The sequence below is a fragment of the Lacerta agilis genome, chromosome 15, assembly GCF_009819535.1.
Source record: "Lacerta agilis isolate rLacAgi1 chromosome 15, rLacAgi1.pri, whole genome shotgun sequence".
In the NCBI taxonomy this organism is placed as follows: domain Eukaryota; kingdom Metazoa; phylum Chordata; class Lepidosauria; order Squamata; family Lacertidae; genus Lacerta; species Lacerta agilis.
This window is the reverse complement of record NC_046326.1, coordinates 34557131-34575217: the sequence shown is the minus strand read 5'-3', so window position 1 is coordinate 34575217 and position 18087 is coordinate 34557131. Positions and strand designations below refer to the sequence as shown.

The window sequence follows — 18087 nt, the reverse complement described above, 5'->3', positions numbered from 1 at the left end:
TTGTAAACATTGTTAAGCTGGAAAACTGCATCACAGCATTCAGAAAAGTATGAATCTCAAAGGATGGCTATGTTTCGGTTTTCATGCTGTTTCAGAAGGTGGAAATTTGATAGATTTGGCTTTAAAATGCAAACCGAATTGAAATTATTCCCCATCCCTACTCATGGATAAAACACTGCTTAAAACAACAACAAATCATTTTGATTTCATTGTGCATAGGATATTCTCTAAATTACTTTTGAATTGTGTTTCTTTTTAACACAGTCCACGTACTGTTTTTGTATGTTGGTAGAAAAAACATCACGTGTGTGGAGGGAATCTTGATAGGTTTGGGTGGGATTTATCCTTCTTATAATATGGCAGGATAGTAACTTTTAAGAAGTACCATTGCTTTATTCTTACTGGTGTTTTCTTTGAGCGTTTGCATGGATATATTTTTACAGTTGTAAGTCACACTGAGACATATCATGCAGTAAGCAACAAACAAACATAATTAATAAGACGGTAATTAGTGGAAATTGCAAATTTCAGCAAAATGCTATTTATGTATAGACTGCTATTTCATTTTAAAAAAATATCACAACCGTTTACAAAAACAAAAAAAATACCTAAAACCGTACTGTAAAAATCATATTTAAAAAGTTAAAACAGACCATTGCAGAAAGATTTTTAATTGCCTGCCTAAGCCTAGTGAAACAGGAAAGTTTTCAGCATGCTTTTAAAAGTTGAAAGAGAAGAAAAGTTTCCCAGAACAAGACCATCAGAACAGACCTAAGCCATACACAGCTGGCCTCTTGATATTCTCCTGATCTGTGGACAGAGAAACTGGAGGACACCATATCACAAATTTCTCCAGGTGGAGGAGAATTTTTTCTAACAGTTTGTTTGGGGTGAGGGGAAGGGGCTCACCAGTACCAAAGGCAGAAGTAGCACAGGTTCTTTTGAGTACCTGAAGTCTTCCCAAATACTCCTTTGGTGACCACTCCAAGCAGCAGCGGCTACTGTACCAGCAACCTGGCCAATATTTTGTATTGTCTGCAGTGTCCCGGACTTTTAGCCTTGCTCCAAGGCATGGTTGGGGGCAAATGAAGAAAATTCTTCAAAGTAGCTTTCTTTTTCAACTCAGCACTGGAACAGAATGCCTCAAGGGGTAGTGGGCTTCCCTTCATTGGATGCATGGCAACCTATCAGGGATGTCTTAGATGCAACCTGCGTTATGGAACTTGCACTGAGGAAAGGGGTTTGACTACATGTTCTCTAAGATCTCTTCCAATGCTATGATGAGACCTCTAGTCTAGGCTTTCCTTTCAACTTCAGAGGCACCACAGGAGGCTCCAGTTTTGATCAGAGCAGTGAGGAAAAGTATATTACTCTGGGATCTTTCCTCCCACTCTGTTATTAGACCTGGAAAAGGGGGGGGGAACCCCCAAATCAGGACTCTTGTCTTTTTCTCCTATGTAGGTCTAATAACACTTTTCGCTGGAGCGGTGAGGAATTTAGGTCAGGGGAATGGAATAAGACAGAGGTGGAAAACCTCTCTTTGTCCAAGGGCCACGTTCCCTTTTCCCATTGGTGGGTGGGGCTGCAGGAAAAAGTGGGCGGGGCAAGAAATGTACAATTTATTTTTGGACAGTTGCTTTGGTTGCCCTTTCTGCACCTTTTCCGGTGCTACAATAGCTTATTTGAGATACACAGTAAGCTTCCTTATACTGAGCTGTCTCAGTATTGCCCACATTGACTGGCAGTGACTTCCCAAGGTTTCGGATAGGGAGTCTCTCCTGGAGATGCCATTGATTGGACCCAAGACGTTCTGTGTGCAAAGTGGATGTTCTGCCTACAAACGGACTCAAAGGAATGCAAACATTGCCATCTTCATGTTCCATCTCTAAGCGGGAGGTGAATGCAGCTTGGCAGTAGACTAGTGTGCATCCATAGAAATGCGAACCAAGGCATCAACTTGCGCACAGCTTGTCTTCAGGATCAGGCCGCAGCGGCTCCTTATGTGATAACACTGCACTCTCTTTCCTCTCTTTTTAACGTATGTTGACATCATCCACCTTAATTGCCTTCACTGTGAACAGGCAAGATAAATATATAATTAGACTTTAATAAATGCATGCATACAGCCACACATGGACTTTAGGAGTATCTGAAATGTTGGAAGACATCTCTTTGTCGCTGTAGATTTGAAGACCCAAACAGACTTGATGAGAAACCCTGATAGGATTATGTGAAGTATTCCCACCAGGAGAACAAAGGGTTAGTAATGCCCACAAGATATAGCAATGCCCACCAACACTGATGGCATTAAAAGAGCATTAGAATAATTCATGGCATTAAAAGAGTAATAGACTAATTAATGGAAGAGAAGGCTATCAGTGGTTACTAGAATGACGGCTATGTTCTATGTTCTAGTTGCTGGGAATCACATTGGAGAGCGTTGCTGTTGCACATAGGTCCTGCTTGTGGGTTTCCAATTGGGGTTTCTGGTTGGCTATGGTGAGAACAGGATGCTGTACTAGGTGGGCCTTTGGCCTAATCCAGCAGGGCTCTTCTTCGGTTCTTATTATTGTTTGCAGAGATGCACATGGACACACATGCACATGTACTAGCATATCTAACACCTAAGTACAAGCATGACTTTTTCTCAGACTGTCCTCATGATGTTCAAGTGCCCTACAATACCTCTTTGCAGCATAGCAATAGCGATGACAGTTTGTGTGAACATGTACCCTCCTTGTCACCCACATGAAATTAGGCCTAAAACATTGGATACAACCCCGTGTTTTTAGATATTCCTATTATTAGACAATTGGGAGCCAGGAAATATTGATGATCTACTACAAATCCCCCAGAAATCTATTAGTGGATTCTGCTCAAACTTCTGGCTACCTTTGATCTTATTCCAACTAGCAGAAAATCTCCACAGTCTCAGGCAGAGGTTTTTTTTTGTTTGTTTGTTTGTTTAAGCAGCAGTACACACCAGCCTCAAGATTTGGTTCAGATCTGTAGCCGTAGCTTTTGTGAAGCAGACAGATTTGTTCCAAATCTGTGATCTTTCTGACTTGACTCATGATTCAGGTCCAAATTCACCTTAGTGAAAAACAAATATGATATCTGCATCCCTCCGTTCACTATGAGGGGGAATCTAAAAACATCTACCTTGTTTTCCTCTTGACAGAAGTGGATGAAATTTGCAGGCACAGGAGCCCCTCCAGAATGGATGGAACATGCCACAATTACTGGGAGATAGCTTTAGGGTTTTGTGTGAGTGTGGAGGCACCTTGAGCTTTTATTTTTATACAATTTTAAAAAAAGTCTTAACTTTTCCATTTTCTGTAGGAACTGAATGCAATTTGCATGCACGGTTGACGCTTCTCAGGGATGGAGCCTGCCAACTTCCAGAATGACAATTGCAATGCTTTCCTCACAAAGCTATAGACTTGACCTTTCCAGGGCAGATCACTTGGCCTCTCCCATTGTTTGGTGGGCAGTCAGTATGAAAACTGCTGACATGAGAGAGGTGCCCCTGGGTCAGAAATCTGCCAAAGCACAGACAAGTAGAGAGTCTTTAATTCTTTTGTTTGCTTCTTGTTGCTTGAAATGGGATTGGGTGGTTAATTTAAACAGGAAATTATTGGAAAGGGTGAGGGGTAGGAGGAAGGAATGTCACCCAGTCCACCAGAACCCTTCTAGACACCCTGTTCCAGAAAGACAGAACTTGCAATGGAGCAACAATTGCATGAAACAAAAAAATATTTCACTCAACAGTCCTCACCCAAAGCACTGTGATTGGGAAGCCCAGGTAAAATCTTAAAAGCCAGGCCTGTTCTTCAAAGCAAACTGCCTTCCCCACATTTCCCATAAGCTACTCCAGAGTGTTCCCCTTATACAGTGTTACCTCGGTTTAAGAACAGCCCTGATTGCAAACTATTCGGTATAAGAACTCCACAAAACCGGAAGTAGTGTTCTGGTTAGCGAACTTTATCTTGGTCTAGGAACGGAGGCCAAATGGTGGAAAGGCACCGGCAGCGGGAGGCCTCACTAGGGAAAGTGCGCCTCCGTTTAAGAATGGCTTTGGTTTAAGAACAGACTTCCGGAACGGATTAAGTTTGTAAACCGAGGTACCGCTGTAGTCAGTTTGGTTTCACTTTTAGAACAAAGGACGTCTGCAGCAGTTTTTCTCATGCCTCTTTTTTTGGCGGGCCTAGGCAGTAGGCCTGGGATCTGAGACTTTTGGGGTATAGCATTGCCTCTCTGACTCCGGGTGCCTTGTTCCTACAGTGTTTCAACTCAGAAATGTAAACACACGCACACACAAACCCTGAGGCACTTTGATTTGACTCAGGGTCACTGCACACTTGTCATTTCCTGTCTTTCCACCTGATATCATTTTAACATTGGCAGTTGTTCATCAAGTCAAGCACTGTCTACTCTGGCCGGCAGTGGCTCCAAGGTGGGTCAGGAGGAGTGAGGTCTTCCTGGGCGCTTACCGAGCCACTCGGTCACCCGGGGTGGCAAACCCGGGGACCCAGCGGCGGCGCGCGTGCGCAGTGTCGCTGCGTCTGACACACGCGCCGTGCACCGTGCATCATACGCAGCGGCGCATGCGCAGTGCGTACAATGCACTGTGCAGGCGTGCCGTGCCATAGCAGTGCCACCGGGTGGGCCCCAAACAAGCCGCGGGGTGGAGCGGCCTCGCCCCGCAGCCTGCTTGCATGCCGCCGAGCAGGTTTGCGAGCAGGCTGTGGGGCGAGGCTGCTCCGCCCTGCGGCCCGTCCCGGGCCCACCGGCGGGGCGGGGTGGGGCGGGGCCAGCTGAAGTGTCACCCCCCTCTCCTGGAACCCAGGGCGAACTGCTCCCCACCCCCTTGCTCCGCCCCTGGGCCTTCCTATTCCCTGCCTCCTCCTGGGCTTCATCTCAGCTAGAACTCCAGCCAGGCTGTCACTGCCTCTTTGCTTTGCCTCCCTTCCTCCTCAGGTATAAGAAACTCTGAAGCCTCACTGCCAACTGCTGTGTCTCTGCCCCGCAGTTTCTCCTCTGCTTTATCAAGCCCCACTGCAGGAAAGAGAAATGGCAGGTGTGTTTTTTTTATACGAATTTATTAAATTTTTTAAACAACAAGCACAAAATACAACAAAACAATACGTAACACTACAAAACTACAAAAACTACAAAAAATAACAGAATTAAACACAAAAATACAAAAAAACTTTACAAACACTTATCAAACTATCCTTATCCTATTCCTATTGGGACTTCCTCACATCCTCTCTTCTGCGTTCATTTCTAATCTTCTTTAGTAACTTTATAACATTGTAAAATCTTCCTTCTCATCTAATCTTAATCTTTATAAACATTAATCATCATTTAACTCCAGTCTTAATCCTAATAAAAATAAACTTAACATAATTCTTACTACTTCTTATATCCTATCTTAATCTAACTTCTAGCATTACTCTAGCCTTATATGTCCTCTGATTTTAATTTCAAATGTCTATCTTTTCACGCCGTTTCAAATAGTCTTTAAATTTCTTCCAACCCTCCTTCACCGTTTCTTCCCTCTGGTCTTGGAGTTTAAGAAATGGCAGGTCTTGTCTGGCTGCAAGCTTCCCTCTCAGCATTTACCCACCAGGAAGCCCTGCTAGCCGGGGCTCTAATCCTGCATCCAGATGGAGGGATGTACAGAGGGACGTGGGACTGTCCCTGGTGGCCCTTCACAATTATGGTGATGATGTAACGGTGGGAGGGACCACAAAGATCATCTAGTCCCACCCCCGGCAGTGCAGGAGCCACGGCTAAGCAATCATAGCTTTATCATGTTGTGACGGCTACACATTCTCCTGAAGAAAGGGTAAGCCAAAGCATCTAGATAAACAAACAAAATGCTCGGATTTGTATGTGAGCATGTTTCCTCCAGTTTGCTTTGGCTTCATGCTGAGTGATCTGCATGTACAAGTTATTATATTAATTCTGACTTTCCTCCCCTAATAAAGCTGCAGGGGGAAAATGGATGTCTATATCCAGAAGGCAGGCTGGAAGCCAAAATCTATTTTGGTTAGGCCCTGAAATTATTTCCAAGCTTGAATACATTTGTTCTCAAAGAGAACTGACAAAGTAGAAAAGCAAAAATAAATGGGTCCATAGGGTTGTTACACCCCTCTCCCAAATAAATTGCTGAAAATGTTTTAATATATTAGCCTTAAGGTTTTCATTTATTTTAATGACAAGGATTACCATGTTAGGAGATACTCTGGGTCCGTGCAATAGATCCTCTGCTAGGGGTATCTGCAACAAAATGTTCCAGTATATTCAGAAGTGCTCCTGGGCAGCGTTCCTACACCCTTTTCGGAGATGTTGTAAGGCAGGTATAGGGAACTTTTGACATTGCAGATGTTGCTGAACTGCAACTCCCATCATCCCTGGCCATTGGCAGTGCCTTTTTTCTTGGAAAAAAAAGTTTACAGTACTCGCCATGCAGTTGTGACAGTAAGGGCTTGTTTTGTCATTGGCCACGACACCAACCTCCCCGGCCGCATTGCAGGGGGTTGGACTAGATGGCATTTTGGGTCCCTTCCAATTTTTGCAGTTCCCCAAAGCCAGATGACTTCCCTCCCTCTCATCCATTACCTGGGGCTCTTGCTGCACTAACTCATGATTTTGACACCTCCAGTGGCTCCCGCACCCATCCCACCATCACCAACGTGAGCACTGCCAGTGAGTTAACCAGGGTGCACATGGATAGCAGCAGAGTGCAGGGCTTTGCTCATGCCATGACTCCCCATGCGGTGTGTGTGTGTGTGTGTGTGTGTGTGTGCGCGCCGGTACTGCATAACGGTGAGTATTATCAGAAAAAAGCACTGGCCACCGGTCACACTTTCTGGGCTGATAGGAGTTGTAGTTTGGCAACATCTGGAGAACCAGTGGTTCCCCACATCTATTTTATAAGATGCATTATATCAGGGTTTTCCAGATTTGGGGCTCCATCTGTTTTTGAACTACAACTCCCATTATCCCTAGCTAGCAGGACCAGTGGTCAGGGATACTGGGAACTGTAGTCCAAAAAGCAGCTGGTGAAGCTGACCTGTCTGTTACTTCACTGGGGGTTTTTGTCTTTGAGCCCACACCAAGAGAAGTGGCAACTCCACTTCTGCATTGCAGGGGGTTGGACTAGATGACCCTTGGGGGTCCCTTCCAACTCTACAGCTCTATGATTCCAGCAGCAAGGACCCCCTTGCCCCATGCCTTCAGGCAAAGTACTTAGAGACAGCAATTGCTGGAGTAGTCAAGGCTGGGCAGCGACTGAAAAAACTCAGTCTAAAGCAACTTGTCCAGCCAAGGAAATGACCATCATGAAAATGAAACAAGAACGGTCCGGTTTTCTCTTTGCTCTGCTCTGCTTTTGCTCAAGCAGCGCTCCTTGGAAACACCAGAGCAGACGCTTGGCCAGGAGACAGCTTTCGTTTGTTATAAAAGAGGTTAAAGGTTACCAGGAGCACAAAAAGTGTTTTTCTCTTTCAAGAACAATCCTGCCACTGTGTGACTCACGATAACAAAGAGCCCAGTGAGGTCTTAGTGCTGACTAGAGATGTCTGACAAACCTCAGACTTGAGGGGGGGGTTGGGGTGTTTCTAATTACACTGCGTGGATGCCTGTTCAAAATTTCCACCTGCTCGAATATATGCAGAGAGCTATTTGCTCAAACCTCGAGCAGTATCCTAGATTAGCAAGCATTCCACTTTCCTTTAGGGGCTGACCCCTGATCCTCCTGATGTTGGATTGCAGGTCCCCTCATCCCTGACCACTGGCCATGCTGCCTAGGAAAGATGGGAATTAAAGATCACCAACATCAGGGGGGGGGGGCCAATGGATTAGCCACCCCTGGTTTAAGTAGTGATGTTTTCCTCTTAACACCCACTTTCCCATCATCGACTGACCAAGAGGAGCTGCTCTTATGCGTAAGGACGAAACATTACACAATCCCTCCTATTAAAAAAGAAAGAAAGATGTGGGGAACCCTTGGCCCTCCAGATTCCCCACACCTGCTCTAAAAGGCCCTTGTTATGTCTCCATATTCTCCAGCTTTTTTCATTGATTAAAGGCCATCCTGATTTCCTGTCTTGGGGAAATTACTGTCCAGATTTTGACCCCCCCCCATTTTTTCTTGCTATTTGAGAATGACATATTCAACCGCTGCTAGCGTCAGATGCTAGCACTGTCATTTTTCCGGGTTCAGCTTTCTCTCAAGCCTCCACAATGTCAATATATGGGTGGGTTCATCCAGGACCGGTGCTAGGGCTTCTTGCGCCCTAGGCGAACCACCTTCTGGCAAGCAGCAGTTTTTCCGCTGTAGCGGAGAAGCTGCTGCTCGCCCGCCCCGCCCCCTGCCAAAGCCTGCTTTAGCGGGAGCCGGGGGGTGGTGTAGGGGGCAAGCAGCACCTCTCCGCCACAGCGGAGAAGCTGCTGCTAGCCCATCCCGCCCCCCCCCCCCGCCCAAGCCTGGCCAGTGCCCCCTCCATTTTGGCACCCTAGGCAATTGCCTAGTTCGCCGAAATGGACGCGCCGGCCCTGGGTTCATCTTGTCTCCAATGTGTGTGCATAGAAATTTGGGGTGTGAGAAGCCCGTGATTTCCATTCCTACCTGTATTCATCGCAACCAGTCCCGTTTTCCATTTCACTGGAGTTCAGTTTCTGCCAAATGCTACGTTATTAATTTTGCGGCCCACTATTTAAGCTAAGTCTCCTAACTTAAGGTAGCTTACTCACACAACTTATGTAAATTGCATACAATTCGATGTAAAGGAAACGTCAAAACAATGTAAAAAAACAGTCAGTAATCATGCATTGTTTGCAGACTTAAAAGCAAAGATGCCAGTGAATAGTAATCATATTCGCTTGACTGATTTCCGTTCCAGAGAACACAGACTGCTTCAATTTCTACTCCCTTTTGCATTTTTACTGGAATTCTTTGCCACCCCTAATAGAAATGCATGCATGCACATGACCACTAAGGTACCATGCAGCGCTCGGTCTGCCATTTACATTAATTCACTTCAGTGCTGTCTTCTCAGCTATTTTGGAAGGGAGATTTAGGATGCAGCCCTGAGGATGTGCATTTGTTTGTGTGAGGGGATTAATGATGATTAAACTGCCTCCTCCAATCTGCTTGCACCAACAGGGTGAAAGTGAGTCTTCCTTCCTCCTTTTTTTCTTTACTTTTACAGTTTCTTCCCATTATTCCCAACGGGAGAGAAATTAATGGGATGGAACTATGCCAGCTCCGGAGCTGGCATGATTCCCTGCCTGGTTTGCAGGCATGTTTGAGGTCTGGGAAGGCATTGCGTCCTTCAGATCCAAGCCTTCCCTGGTCCAGCCTCAAACCACTACCAGCATGCACCCTTTGTGGCCTTACCAATGTAGGACCTCAGACCTTTGGATAGAAATAGCAGGTAAGCAGATTTTGGGTACCCGGGACGCGGGTGGCGCAGTGGTCTAAACCACAGAGCCTAGGGCTTGCCGATCAGAAGGTCGGCGGTTCAAATACCCATGACGGGGTGAGCTCCCGTTGTTCAGTCCCAGCTCCTGCCAACCTAGCAGTTCGAAAGCGCGTCAATGTGCAAGTAGATAAATAGGTACCGCTCCAGCGGGAAGGTAAATGGCATTTCTGTGCACTGCTCTGGTTCACCAGAAGTGGCTTAGTCATGCTGGGCACATGAGCCAGAAGCTGTACGCCGGCTCCCTTGGCCAATAAAGCGAGATGAGCGTTGCAACCCCAGAGTCGTCCGCGACTGGACCTAACGGTCAGGGGTACCTTTACTTTTACCTTTAGATTTTGGCTAAATATTAGGAGAAACCTCCAATGGTAAAACTTGAGTGACAGTTGAGCTGGCTGCCTCAGAAGGCAGTAGGTTCTCCTTTGCTAGACGGATTTAAGCACATTGTGTTGTTGCATCCTGCAATGAGCAGGGAATTGGACTAGTTTGCCAATGGTAGAGAACATGCTTTCACATGTTAACAGCGGGGATAGCCAATATGGTAACCCTGAGAAGTAGCTGTTCCCCTCCTTCATGGCCATTAGCCATGCTGTCTGGGACTGGTAGGAATTGAAGTTCAACACCTGGAGGGCACCCCATTGACTACATCTGCTTCAGGGCCTTGGTTTGATCCCTGGCAACTGCAATTAAAGAGTCCCAGGTGTGTTTCTAGGAGTGTACATTTCGTATATTCCCAAAACTTTCCAAATTAGAACCTCCCTTTTCATTTGAAGCAAAAGAGAAACAGTGTGTTGGTGCAGCTGAAGATCTGTGTTCCGCTGCTTTGCAACCCCCAATCAGCCATTCTTGTGGGATTATTGTCTTTAAAGTGTAGAATGATAAACAACAGATGGGGGAGTGTTTCGCTCAAAGGAAGGGCGCACGCCATGAGAACAAATCACCGCGCTACAAACTGAACAGATTTTGCTTTAATATTGCAGATCTGGGGGACTCTGAAATGTGAAGCGCTTCAACAAGGGCTGTGACATGTGACGTGTTTCTAGTGATGGTCAGCAGAAATAGTTCAAGGATCCACCAAAGCATCCTGAATACAGAGGAATATGGATATCCATCCAACCGTGATAGTGGAAGAAAACATTTTTGAGAGAGGAAAGGTTCCAAGATAATGAGGTGGACCTATGGGAGGAATGAGTGAGTAGCCTAGCAGTGTGCTAAAGGCGTGAGGAGCCCAGGTTCACAGCAAGGGTATGGCCAAACCTTTCTTCAGACCACAGAAGTTTCTTCGGAGGACCCAGTTTCTGCTTTTCTTCCTCACTGCAGCTTATCTGATGGCTGGTAGCCTCCTGCTACTGCAGCGATCCCGCTTTGTCCTCCAGCAAGGTTTCCGTGGGGCCTCTGGGAACCAGGCCCTGCCAGTTGTGGACGCTTTGGTGGGTGCTGGGAGCGCAGATACGAGACCTGTGCAAAACACTCATTTGACTCCTAAACTTCTAGTGAACATGGATACATTCCATGGACCAACACCGGACCAGAAGTATGGGCCGCGGTGGCTGATGTCCAGAAACTCTGAACTGAGGCAGTTACGAAGGAGATGGTTTCTCCGGTTTGTAAATGAGCAAGAGCCAATGCAAGCTGTGGGAACGAAGAGGCTGAAACATGCATCCGAAAGCAAAGGTAAGTGGCTTTCTAAAGTTCACGATGGCAGTGGTGGCTGATGCTCATTTGGACTGGTGGGGCAAAAGTCAGGGCACCCAAATAGGAGATAGAAGGGTGGTTGTTAGGGGGTGCAAAATTTCCACACCTGGTGCTGCCTTAGTACAGCTGTGCACTTCTGTTGCTGGGCTCTATTGAAAATGGTGTGTCCATGCAAACCAGCAAGTGACCTCTCCAGACAACAGAATGACTCTTCTTATCTCTGTGGCTGCGATCTCCTGGGTAACACAGACAACGTTAGGCAGTTGAATGTGCATGTATACTCTGTCTGTTTCCTTCCCTCCAACCCCACCTCCATATGGCCCCAGCCACTGGCAACCTACGCTATGCCACTAATAAGAGGTGAAGCAAAAGCCAACGACAGGCAGAGACCTCTAACTCCAGTTTTGCCCCCAGCCTCCTCACTGTTGAATTCTATGAAGGCAACACTGGGATTGAGGAAGAAGAAGCTGGAAGGCAATGCTACCCCTTGTCATGGTTACAAGTAAGAAGGTAGGAAGGTGGAGATTGGCTTAGGACAAGCGGAGGTTGGTGAGTGCAGTAACTGACTAACCACCAGTGAATAATAGAGAAGCAGAAATTGGGAAATGCATTATCTAAATCATAGGTGGTGATCCTTTTGCCCTGCTAGAACTCCAACTCCCATCAACCCTAGCCAGCATGGCCAATCGCCAAGCAGAGCCACCTTGTGATTGGTTGCTATTAAAACTGCCAGGCAGGTGAGGGTTGGCTGAGGGCAGACTGAGATTGGTGGGCAGTGCCCCATTCACCCTAATGGACAAGCCTCTCTTCATATCAGATGAGATTGCTACAGAGGTGTCAACTCCAGTGGGGCTGAGCATTTTTGCCCCCCTCCAAATATTTTTTTTGTGGGGCAGGCCCCCACAATGTTTCCTACCATCAGGGGGCGGGGGAAGCCAAGCAAGGCTCCCGTGGCAGGCTCCTCCTCTTCCTGTCACTATAGGCTGCCGAGAGAGAGAGAGAGAGAGAGAGAGAGAGAGAGAGAGAGAGAGATTGGAGAAGGATCCGCTGTGCCCTGTGCTTATGACTCTGTCTCCTGGCTCCTCCCAAAACATCATGTGACACATGTATGACATCATGCAGCATGCCCGGCCTGTGTGACGGGCGTGAAATCGCATACATGACCAGGCCCCCCTCAATCTTCGGTGCAAGTTGGTGCCTTTGCTCCACAGTCTCAGGACCCAACAGCACTATACGTTTAAAGCAGTATTGTACCACATGGAACAGTCATGGCTTCCCCTGAGATCATTCTAGGAAGCGTAGCTTGCTAAAGGTGTTGAAAGTTGTCAGGTGACCTTTGTTTCCATAACAGGCCTACAATCCCTCATCCCAGAGAACTCTGGGAATTGTAGCTCCTTGAGGGGGATACTGGGGGAGGCTCAGTTTATCTGCAAAGAGGAAAAATTAGTCCTGTGAAACACAACCCAAAGAAACATAGAGAAGCTGTCTATAGCTTGCTCTTGCCTGCACCTTCTACAGTAACTGGGTTATTGTGGGCGTCTGTTCATGCTGTACGAACTTCCTAATTGCACATTTGCAAATTGCTCCTTGTCTCAACATCTTATTTCCAGAGTTCTGCTTTTTCCTCGTGTATATATAATGTGTGCGTGCGTGCATGTTCGCGCATGTGTGCGCACAAACCTGGAACCATACAATTATCTGCTTATTCTGAATCAATCTGTGGAACACCATCATTCAATATATTGGCTGAATTGTATACTAGGGACACCTGTGCAAATCTGGTCCCCCAACCATAAGGAGAGAGCCTATCTTTGTGTTATTTCTTAGTGAGTAGATCCTGCTTAGAATGTGAATGAGCACATTTGGCTAGGGAGCAAAAAAAAAAAATTGAATGGTTTACACCATCCCAAATAACACACATTCAGTCATCAGGAATATGTTGTCTGAACAGGACAAAAGTCACTACTCCTCAACCCAACCCTTCAATTACTCTTAGCTTCATGGCTCCAGGAAACCCCCCCCCACCCCACCCCCAATTTAAAAGGTTTAAAGACAAAGGTGAGGAAGAGGAGACAAAGGTGCATAAAAATTAGGCACGATGTGGAGAAAGTGGATCGGAAGAGTTCTCATAATACTAGTGGACAACCAATTCAGCACAGACAAAAAGACTTCATGAAGCACTATGTAATCATAGAATCATAGAATCCTAGAGTTGGAAGAGACCACAAGGGCCATCCAGTCCAACCCCCTGCCAAGCAGGAAACACCATCAAAGCATTCCTGACAGATGGCTGTCAAGCCTCTGCTTAAAGACCTCCAAAGAAGGAGACTCCACCACACTCCTTGGTAGCAAATTCCACTGCCGAACAGGTCTCACTGTCAGGAAGTTCTTCCTAATGTTTAGGTGGAATCTTCTTTTTTGTAGTTTGAATCCATTGCCCCGTGTCCGCTTCTCTGGAGCAGCAGAAAACAACCTTTCTCCCTCCTCTATATGACATCCTTTTATATATTTGAACATGGCTATCATATCTCCCCATAACCTTCTCTTCTCCAGGCTAAACATACCCAGCTCCCTAAGCTGTTCCTCATAAGGCATTGTTTCCAGGCCTTTGCCTTCGCTACAACAAGATGTGATGATGGCCACCAACTTGGATGGCATTTAAAGGGGATTAGACCAATTTTAAAAGGGATTAGACCAATTAAATGGCCAGTAGCCATGACTGCTATGTTCTACCCCCACTGTCAGATGCCATATGCCCTTGAATCCTAGTTACTGGGATTCATAGGTCCAGGTCATACTCAGGTTCTGCTTGTAGGCATCCCATTTGGGCATCTGGTCAACATCTGTGAAAACAGAGTGGTGGACTATATTCCAGCACCAAAGAGTCATCCCATCATCTCGGGGAACTAAGACAATAGGAGCCGGGGCAGGATATACATATCTGGCAATGAGGGTGGGGGAAACCCTTGCATTTGCAATCAAATGTTCCAATCTACAATATTATTTCAAACACTGCTATTTTCATCTACTCAAGGCACTTACATTGGATGCTTCGGTGATGATTCCAGGGAGAGGACTCTGAAAGGTGCTGTGTTTTATGACTTGAGAAAAATGACTATTTCTCACTGCCAGGAAGCATGCTCTGAGAGGTAAAATATATGCACATCTTTCTCTATATAAATACTGTATATTTGTGTCCTTCGTGCTTTTACATCTCTTTTCCAGAATCCAAAGGAACTTCAAATTCCATTTGCTTCAGAAAGGAACTTACATATATTATTTCATTTCGTTTATTCATCTGTTGGTTTGTTTCATTGTTGTTCCTCCCACCTTTCATGGACAAGTGATCCCAGGGCAGGTTATGAAGTACCACAAAATCAAACATCGAAACACAAGAATAGATGGACAAAACATTAAAATGGGATGAAATCTCCTTCTTAATATCGACACCCCTGGCCTCCAAAATCAACACCCCTCTCTGTCAGTAGCCTGGAGGAAATGGCAAGCTTTTAGCTGGCACGAAAACTAAGCAGTGCCATGTCGTAAAGAGAAAGGCTTTCTGCAACTGGGAGGTGGAAGGGGTGGTGGTGGTACCGCCATGACCAAGACTCTTTCTTGAGTTTTTGGCCATGAGCATCACTCAGAGATGGGAGCTAGTCAATGTGCCTCTGAAAAGCAGGTGGGGAGAGCATTGTTGTGCTCATGGACTTCTGTGGTTGGTGACTGAGAACAGAATGCTGCACTAGATGGCCCACTGGTCTGATGAGCAGAGCTCATATTTTGCTCTTATGGAGCAACAAGAATGTCTTCAAGCCTCAGCAGGACAATCCTGGTAGAGGTATTCATTCAGGTAACTGGGTTTTAAGTCTTGTAGGGCTTTAGAGGCAGGGGCGTAGCTAGGGAATTTGGTACCCGGGGGCAAAGAAATTTTTGTCACCCCCCCATTGAAATTATTAAAAGAAGGAACAATAATATACAGTTAAAAATGTTATTTTCTGGTTTATTTACCTACATTGGTTTATTTACATTGTGAGCAGGGGGAATGAAGGCAGGCAAGGGAGATTCCTCAAACCCTGCCTCGCTTCTCTGGCAGGGGAAGGCACCTGAAGGTGGTAGGGGAAGAGTGCTATTTGGTGACCCCTGCAATGAATTACTCTAGAGGGATATGGGTGTTTCCCCCAAATGTTGGCACTGGACTCCTGCACTGCAGAGGGTTGGGCTGGATGACCCTTGGGGGTCCCACACAACACTACAATTCTGTGGCTCAAAGCATATTTTTTGGTTCCCTGGGCCTGCCCCATGGGGAACCCCACTTTTGGCCCTAGGTGGGAACCTGCAGCACCCCTGTGGAGTTTTATTTATTGCACACACACACAAACATGCACAAAACCAAACAAACCTGATAGCAATTGGTGAAGAGAGTCAGTCAATAAATCTATTGGTAAAAGCAACTCATCAGAACAATCAAAGAATAAAGCCAGCAATAAACTAAAAAAAAGATTAAGACATTGGCTTTCTAAGCATCTGGTCAGGCCTTAGAATCACAGAGTTGGAAGGGACCCCGAGGATCATATAGTCCAACCCCCTGCAATGCAGGAATAGGCAACTATGCCATACAGGGATGGAACCTGCAACCTTGGCGTTATCAGCACCATGGTCCAAGTCCAACCAGGCAGGCACACATTACCTCCACAGTCTTCGGCTGCTGGAAGGCTCAGGGGAAAGTGAAAGGGATGTGAGGATCGCTTGCTCGGCCATCGATTTGTTATTCCTGCAGCAGGAATAACAAATCGCCAGCCGAGCAAATGATCCTTGCTCTGCACGGCACGGCCTAATTTTTTTAAAAAAAAAGTAAAAAATTTTTTTTAAGCCCCCGGTGTGTCGCCCCAGCAGTGGTGCTGCCCGGGGCCCCCCGCCCCCCCTCCCCTCCCCTGCGACGCCCCTGTTTAGAGGTCATCACTATAAAACTGAGGGGACGCAAGTGGCGCTGTGGGTTAAACCACAGAGCCTAGGGGTTGCTGATCAGAAGGTCGGCGGTTCGAATCCCCGCAACGGGGTGAGCTCCCGTTGCTCGGTCCCAGCTCCTGCCCACCTAGAATTCGAAAGCACGTCAAAGTGCAAGTAGATAAACAGGTACCAGTCCAGTGGGAAGGTAAACGGCATTTCTGTGCGCTGCTCTGGTTCGCCAGAAGCGGCTTTGTCATGCTGGCCACATGACCTGGAAGCTGTACGCTGACTCCCTCGGCCAGTAATGCGAGATGAGCGCCGCAACCCCAGAGTCGGACATGACTGGACCTAATGGTCAGGGGTCCCTTTACCTTTACCTTACTATAACACTGAACTATCCTCCATAGCATGCAGACTCTTCGAAACAAATGCTACAAAGTTCCAGCTGGGTGAACCAATTAAGACACTTTCAGCCGCATTCTGTGTCAGTTGAAGCTTCCAAACCATAAAAAAATCATAGAATTGTAGAGCTGGAAAGCACCCTGAGGATCATCATAGTCCAATCTTCTCTATGCAATTCCAGAATATGCAGCTGTCCCACACAGGGTTCAAACCTGCAACCTTGGTGTTATCAGCACCAAGTTCTAACCAAAAACAAAATAGAAAATTCTTTTCAGTAGCACCTTAGAGACCAACTGTGTTTGTTCTTGGTATGAGCTTTTGTGTGCATGCACACTTCTTCAGATATCTGGCAGACCAACACGGCTACCCACCTGTAACAAGTTCTAACCAACTGAGCTATCTAGAGCATCTGCATGTACAGCTCTGATATAAATTAAATGTCATGATGTGCTGAGTTGAAGTTTGCTACAAAACTGCTGGATTTTACAGTGAGGGGGTTCGTTTTGTCCCATCTAGGGCTTACACCTATGCTGGCTTGGAGTATGGAGCAGAATGCTATTGTGGAAACAAGTTGCCCACGACTTTGGCAAAGCAGGAGGAGTGCAACAATGAATGCAAAGGAGAGAAAGGAACAATCTGTGGAGGCATCAACAGGCTATCTGTTTATCGTGTGGAGGAGCAGCCATGGGCTGGACCAAAACGACGTAAGTGATGTAAGGCTCTTAAGTGAGTATTTGCTACTAGCAGGGCTGGGCAACAGAATGCCTGCTCCCCTCATGTCTTCCATTACAATGACAGCATGGATCAGGGATGACATGGGGATTCTCCTTCCATCGCAGGCAGTAGTGACTGGTCCCCAGAAGGCAGGGAGACCAACAGCAGGGGGAGACAGAGCCAATGGCAGGCAGAGCCATAGGTGTCAACCTTTCCCTTTTCTTGCGAGGAATCCTATTCGGAATAAGGGAATTTCGCTTTTAAAAAGGGGAACGTTGACAGCTATGGGCAGAGATGAGTAATTCTAGTTTAGCTCCATCCTCCTCCCTGCCAAGTCCTACAGGGGCATCACTGGTGCTCAGGAGGAGGAAGAGGAGGGTGACAGCGAGTGCCACCCGCTGGTCTGGCTGCAAGTAAAAAGGCAGGCAGGTGGAGGCTGGCTAAGGCAGTGCCCCACTTGCCATAATGGATCAGCCTCCACTGATTGGAGAGAACAGAAATTGTACGGTGGTGGCACGGTGGCAACAGGAGCCCCATTAGCTAAAGTGGTACCTCAGATTAAGAACGGTTTCAGGTTAAGAGTGGACCTCCGGAACAAATTAAGTTCATAACCAGAGGTACCACTGTATATTTGTTCCATGTTCCATGGACCTTCTTCCACCAGTGAGCTGACAATTTTCATGAGTCTGGTGGCAGGTCCAGCATTAGAGGAAGGAAGAATTCAGCGCTGTTCAGGATCCACACACTTACACGTCCACAGCCAATCTCTGGAAACCCCTGGCCCTGCGTTTCAATCTCCTACCATCGCTGCTCATTTTCCTACCCTCTCTGAGCA

General features: G+C 46.6%; 1 protein-coding gene across 1 annotated transcript in view; it reads left to right on the top strand.

Annotated features, from left to right (window-relative positions):
* The first annotated feature begins 10572 nt into the window (after positions 1-10572).
* WSCD1 (WSC domain containing 1) overlaps positions 10573-18087 on the top strand; it is a 29129-nt gene continuing 21614 nt past the window's right edge. The window contains exons 1-3 of the mRNA XM_033171939.1: positions 10573-11168; positions 14224-14338; positions 17055-17242. Coding sequence (XP_033027830.1) covers positions 10742-11168; positions 14224-14338; positions 17055-17242 — 730 coding nt within the window. The 5' untranslated portion in view covers positions 10573-10741. The remainder of the gene's footprint in view (positions 11169-14223; positions 14339-17054; positions 17243-18087) is intronic.